Source organism: Vipera ursinii (genome assembly GCF_947247035.1).
Source record: "Vipera ursinii genome assembly, chromosome: 17".
Lineage (NCBI taxonomy): Eukaryota > Metazoa > Chordata > Lepidosauria > Squamata > Viperidae > Vipera > Vipera ursinii.
In genome coordinates, this window is record NC_139530.1 from 5,116,141 (window position 1) to 5,122,613 (window position 6,473).

At 58.0% G+C, this 6,473-nt stretch overlaps 1 protein-coding gene across 1 annotated transcript in view; it reads right to left on the bottom strand.

Annotated features, from left to right (window-relative positions):
- Positions 1–6,473, bottom strand: part of HSPG2 (heparan sulfate proteoglycan 2) — a 69,461-nt gene that overhangs the window by 25,737 nt on the left and 37,251 nt on the right. Inside the window, 11 exon segments of the mRNA XM_083375651.1 lie at positions 539–691; positions 2,533–2,655; positions 3,256–3,315; positions 3,599–3,779; positions 4,958–5,058; positions 5,247–5,357; positions 5,642–5,813; positions 5,815–5,816; positions 5,933–5,991; positions 6,090–6,176; positions 6,274–6,401. Coding sequence (XP_083231777.1) covers positions 539–691; positions 2,533–2,655; positions 3,256–3,315; positions 3,599–3,779; positions 4,958–5,058; positions 5,247–5,357; positions 5,642–5,813; positions 5,815–5,816; positions 5,933–5,991; positions 6,090–6,176; positions 6,274–6,401 — 1,177 coding nt within the window.

Below are 6,473 nucleotides of genomic sequence, written 5' to 3' on the forward strand. Positions count from 1 at the left end.
TATCTCTCTCTACATATCTATCTATCTAGTCTGTCTCTCTGCCTTTGTCTGTCTGTCTGTCTCTCTTTATCTCTCTATATATCTATCTATCTATCTAGTCTGTCTCTCTGCTTTTGTCTGTCTGTCTGTCTGTCTGTCTGTCTATCTATCTATCTATCTATCTATCTATCTATCTATCTATCTATCTATCTATCTATCTATCTATCTATCTATCTTCTACTCTGTCTCTCTGCCTTTGTCTGTTTGTCTGTCTCTCTCTCTCTCCATCCCCCTCAGACCATCGATGGCCTAAAGCTAGTTCTCTGGCTGCCCCACTTGAATTCACTGAGGAATTTAATCACGCATTATTAGCCAGCTCTTGGCTCTTTCTGACTGAAGAAGAATAAATCCGGCTGGACTCTGAGTGAGGCCCTGGGGAGAGCCCCCTCCCCTTATTCTCAACCCAGTGCCGAGAAAGGGAGAAGAGCCCCCTCTCGCTGCCACCTGGGTATTTCGTCCCCGTGGCCAGAAAGACCCCAGTCGACCACCCTCGGCTTACTTTGCACCTGCAGGAAAGCTTGGGCCACATGCTGCCCAACGCTGTTTCGCACTCGGCACAGGTACTGGGACTCGTCGGCAGGCTCAACCGAAGGGAAGCGCAGGATCCCGCCCTGGATAATGGCCTTGGGGGAGATCACGCCCCCGGGTCCTCCTAAAGGCAGAGAGAAAAGCTTCCCAGTTGTTTGGGGGGGGGGAAAGGGGGGGATGCTGCCCCCCCCCCGGTGTTCTGCCCTGCTCACAAAATTGAGTCCTGGAACACCCAGGCGAAAACGGCATCGGCCGAGCTAGACACATCCATCAGAAGAACAGGGCTCTTCAAACTTGGCAACTTTTAAGACTTGTGATGAGTTGCGATAAAAGGGAATTGTGGTCCTTTAAAACTTGGAAATTATACACGTTAAATGTTAGACATTAACGGGAAACTAAAAATTGGGAAAAACTAATTGAGGGACGCGGTGGCTCAGTGGGTTAGGACGCTGAGCTTGTCGATCAGAAGGTCGGCAGTCTGGCGGGTCGAATCCCGAGTGCCGCATAACAGAGTGGAGCGCCTGTTACCCGTCCCAGCTTCTGCCAACCTAGCAGTTCGAAAGCACGTAAAAAATGCAAGTAGAAAAATAGGGACCGCTCCGGTGGGAAGGGAACAGCGTTCCGTGCGCCTTTGGCATCTAGTCATGCCGGCCACATGACCACGGAGATGTCCTCGGACAAGCGCCGGCTCTTCGGCTTTGAAACGGAGATGAGCGCCGGCCCCTAGAGTCGGAAACGACTAGCACGCATGTGCGGGGGAACCTTTACCTTTATAATTAGGAGGACATTGACTGTCTGTAAAGACGGACTGTTAAAACAACCAGGATATGTAGAAACCTAAAAATGACTGATAAACGCAAGTAAGTTATTTCTATTTAACTGACGTAGTAAGAATTGTATTAGCTCAGGCAATAAATACTAAGGGGGAAAGAGAGGAAATACTTAATGTAATAGTTCGAGACTTGTATTAAAGATAGGTAAAGGTAAAGGTTCCCCCGCACATGTGTGCTAGTCGTTTCCGACTCTAGGGGCCGGTGCTCATCTCCGTTTCAAAGCCAAAGAGCCAGCGCTTGTCCGAGGACATCTCCGTGGTCATGTGGCCGGCATGACTAGACGCCAAAGGCGCACGGAACGCTGTTCCCTTCCCACCGTAGCGGTCCCTGGTTTTCTACTTGCGTTTTTACCTGCTTTCGAACTGCTAGGTTGGCAGAAGCTGGGACGAGTAACAGGCGCTCCACTCTGCTCCGCGGCACTCGGGATTCGACCCGCCAAACTGCGCTGGGACGAGTAACAGGCGCTCCACTCTGCTCCGCGGCACTCGGATTCGACCCGCCAAACTGCTGACTTTCATATCGACAAGCTCAGCGTCCTAACCCACTGAGCCACACTGCATCCCTATGTATTAAAGATATTGGTGTGTCATTGAATAGTCGGTCAAGTCGGCCGCCACGTTGCTTTTTAAATATTTCAACGTAAAACTAGAAATCAGTAAAACTTTAAAAAAAAAAAGAAGAAGAAGAAGAAGAAGGAGGAGGAGGAGGAGGAGGAGGAGGAGGAGGTGGTGGAGGAAGCAGTTTTATATGTGGGCCGTTGAGGCTTCCTCTCCTGCATCCTTATAGTCCTGGCTGGATTCTCTTTGCAAGCGATGAAGCCATGAGGCAGCCAGCAGAGCGAGTACACACACACAGAGACCCGCTTGCTGTGTGTGTTTGTGTGTGTGTATGTATGTGTAAAAAGTAGATCTCAGGTCACGTCTGATCCACTGTCCCAGTTGGTGGGCAGCCTTGGCACAGAAGCGGTTTCTCACAGCACGGCTTGGGACACTTTCTCGACTGCCGAGCCCAGCCAAGTGTCGGGGCCTCTTGAGGTCGCCCATCCGGCCCCGCCAAGCTAAGCTGGGGGCCCGCCAGACCGGCTGGCCTGAGTGTGTGGGGGGGGTGTCTTTCAGAGCAATGTAGGGCTTACCGGTCCACTCCAGGGTGGGCTGGGGGCTTCCCGTGGCGAAGCAGCGGAACTCGGCCGGTCGGCCTGGCTGGACGCTCAGCTGGGAGGGTTCAATGGTGGCCGTGGGCTGGACCGCTGGGGCAGCTGCAGGAGGAAGCAAGTTCAGCTGGGTCAGAGATGGGGGAGGAGGTGCGCCCAAGGATTCCAGAGCCAGAGCTGAAATCCTTGGCAAGGCCCGAGATCTCGGCCGGAAGAACAGGCCTGACCGCACCGCGCGTATGCAGGCAAAGGAGGCGAGGCGGCATGCACTGGCAGAAACATGACCAGGAGAGCAGGGCCTGGGGTGGGGGGAGGGGGGGGGAAAGAAGGACAGAGGCAGATGGGAAGAGTCCCGGCCTGCCTCCCCCTCCCCACCTTGTCGGCCTGTGGGTGGAAAGAGCAAGCCAGCATACCAGAGAGTGGCGGTGGTGGAGGAGGAGGAGGAGGGAAGGAGAAGAAGGACCACCATGATCTTGGGGTCCTAGGTGCTCTCTGAACATGCTTGTTTTCTTGCAGACATTTCACGTCCCATCTAGGTACCATCATCAATGCTAGAAGGGAGTGGAGTTTTCCGAAGGAGGAGGAGGAGGAGGAGGAGGAGGAGGAGGAGGAGGAGGAGAAAGGCCAAACAGCCAACAAGGAAAGTGGAGTTCCCGTGGGGGAGTGGGGTGGGTGGGCAGGCACCCGCAGGCCAAACCGACTTACAAGGTCTGTGGCCTTCCACCATTTCTACGGGGCCATAGAACATCTGAGTCTTCGGTGGAGCTGAAAAGAGGGTTGGGGGAGAGGGAGGGAGGGAGGGTGGGTGGGTGAAAAGCTGGCCGCGTGAGGAGCTGCCTCAAAAGCAGGAGCCCGGCCAGTCCAGGAGCCCTCTTGAAAGACCAGCCTCCCATTCCCGGAAACTTCTTTCTCCATTCCCCAATCCCACCCCCCCACCCTCCTCCCCTCGGTGGATGAGAGCAGAAGCGTGTCTTTGCGTGAGCCTGCGTGGAAGCCGCTGGACCCGGGGGTGGTGGTGGGGGCAGCCCGGTCAGTCCCGAAGCCCCACCTTGCACGTAGAGGGTGGCCGTCCCCTCGTCCATGTCAAACATGTTGGAGCCCGTGCAGATGTAGACGCCGGCGTCCTCCGGCTGCACGTTGTGTATGGTCAGGATGCCGTTGAAGTCCATGGCGCGGCCGGGCAGTTTCCCGTTGTTCTGCCGAGTCCACACCAGGGTGTAAGCGGGAGACTGCGGGAGAAGCCGGAGTTGGAAAGGTGAGAGGAAGGGAGAGCAATAGCGCTTAAGACTTATCCTCCGCTTCGCAGTGTTTTTACAGCCCTCCCTAAGCGGTTGACAGAGTCGGCCTGTTGCCCCCTAATAATCTGGGTCCTCATTTGGCCGACCTCGGAAGGAGGGAAAGGCTGAGTCGACCTTGAGCTGGTCAGGATCGAACTGCTGGCTGTGGGCAGAGTCAGCCTGCAATGCTGCATTTTAGCCATTGCATACCATGGATGGATGGATGGAAGGAAGGGGAAGGAAGGGGAAGGAAGGAAGGAAGGAAGGAAGGAAGGAAGGAAGGAAGGAAGGAAGGAAGGAAGGAAGGAAGGAAGGAAGGAAGGAAGGACAATAGCAATAGTCCTTAGACTTATATACCGCTTCACAGAGCTTTATAGCTCTCTCTAAGCGGTTTAAAGAGTCAGCATATTGACCCCAACAAACTAGGTCCTCATTTGACCGACCTTGGAAGGAGAGAAAGGCCGAGTCGACCTTGAGCCGGTCGGGATCGAACTGCTGGCTGTGGGCAGAGTTTAGCCTGCAGCGCTGCATGCTAACCACTGCGCCACCACGGCTCTTAATGCAACATCCGATCAGCTGTAGCACTTAGACTTATATACCGCTTCAGAGTTGCTTTGCAGCCCTCTCTAAGCGGTTTACAGAGTCAGCCTGTTGACAACCCCCCCCCTAACAATCTGGGTCCTCCTTTTACCGACCTCGGAAGGACGGAAGGCTGAGTCGACCTTGAGCTGGTCAGGATCGAACTGCCAAACAGCCGGCAGAAGCAGCCAGCAGTCTTGCCTTCTAACCACTGCGCCACCAGGGCTCTTAAAAAGGGTCCAAATTCAACCGCCCTGCCCGATTCGGAAAGGGGAGGCAGCGTCCCCAGCTGAAAGACTGGACATCCAGGGGTGTGTGTGTGTGTGTGTGTGTGTGTGTGCCTTTGTGTGTGTGTGTGTGTGTGTGTCTTGGCACGCTGAGCTGAGAGACGACCCTCGTGGTCCTCAGCTTCCCCCTGGCTGCTTCTGCTGCGGCTCTGCCTGTCTCGACAGCCCCCGCCCCACGGAGCTGACCGGCCCGGTTCTGCTTCTGCCTGCTGACCAGCAAAAGAAAGGAGGGCTGCTGCCCACCCCCCCACCCCGAAGACTTACTTTGCTCCTGGCCGTGCAGAGGAAGGTGATGTCACTGCCGGCCTTCACGTTCTGCACTTTCTGCTCTTCCACCGTCACGGAGATGGCCTTGCTGGGGCCTTCTGCGCTGGCCGAGAGAAGCCGGGTCAGCCTCCACCGGCTGGCCCCAAACCCGGCTCTCTTCCACCAGGGCAAAGGGTGAGGGTGGGCATCCCTCGGGGGTCCCCTGGCGCGCTCCCCTCTGCCCGGCAGCCCAGTTGGGGGAGTGGGTGGGTGGGTGGGGTGGCCCAGCAGGAAGCTCCCGCCTCACCTGTGACGATCACCTCGCTGCGGCTGGAGTTGGTGAACTGGGGGTTTCGGCAGGTGCAGATGTAGACGCCGGCCTCCGAGGGCTGGACGCGGGCAAAGTGGAGCACCCTCCCTGCGGGGGATCCGGGACGGACAGAGTGGGAAGCCAGCCGGCTGTTCGGTCCACGGAACAGGCTGCCATTTGCCCCCACCCCGCCCTTCTCTACTCTTCTTGGAATCATGAGCGCTAGAGCCTTTGCTTCGTTTTAAGGCACAGGGCACAGGGCTTGAGGGATCCTCCCTGGCCGAGCTGAAAAAACACGACTCTCCCTCGGCACCGGGGAGCCCCCCTCCCACCCCTTTCTGGGTCTCCTCCCCCCACCCCCCCTGCCCAGTTGGGGGACGGCCCAGACCCACCTTGCTCCCTGAGCTGGACGGTGCTCGGCACGGGGCGCCCGTCTTCCCGGGACCAGTAAAAGGAGTGGGGGGGCTCCCCTCTGACCAGGCAACGCAGCGTCACTTCGCCCCCCTGGGACACAGCCGTCCGGGAGGGCTGGACTTCGATGAGCAGGCGGGGCTGGTGGGGGGGTTCCTGAGAAGGAGCGGGGGGGGGGGGGGGAAAGGGGAAGGCCGAGGTGAGGGGGGGGCCGTTCAGCTTGCCCATCCCCAGCTGTGAAAAGCAGAACCGTCAGCGACCCCTTGGCTCACCCAGCGGAAGACACTTCTGCCCAGGGACGTTGGGGTTGCCCATGTAGCCGGAGGCGCATCTAGCGGGAGAAGCGGAGACCCGTCAGGAGGCTCCCCAGGGCCGCTGCCCCGTCCCGGCTCAGACACACGCACCCCCCCCAGGGAGAGATCCACTCACTGCTCGCAGTACTGGCCGGTGTAACCGGGTTCGCAGGCCGTGCAGCGGTAGCCGCCCCCCTCCAGGCTCTCGCAGGTCCGGGAGAATCTGCCCAAGGGAAAGAGGCCGCCTCTTGAGCCCTGGGCCAGAGGGGGGACACCCCCCTGCCCATGCCTCTCCCCCCCAAAGAGGGCAGGTGGCGTACTGGTTCTCGGGATCCGGCAATGGGCAAGCGCAGGGCTGGCAGTCCTCGGGGGTCCCGGCGGTGGCGTCTCCGTAGTAGCCAGGGGCGCAGCGTTCACAGAACTCCCCGGCCGCCTGGTGCAGGCAGTGCTGTGGAGGGAAGGGAGGGAGGGAGGGAGGGAGAGAGGAAAGAGAGAGAGAGAAGAAGAAAGGGAAGGAGGG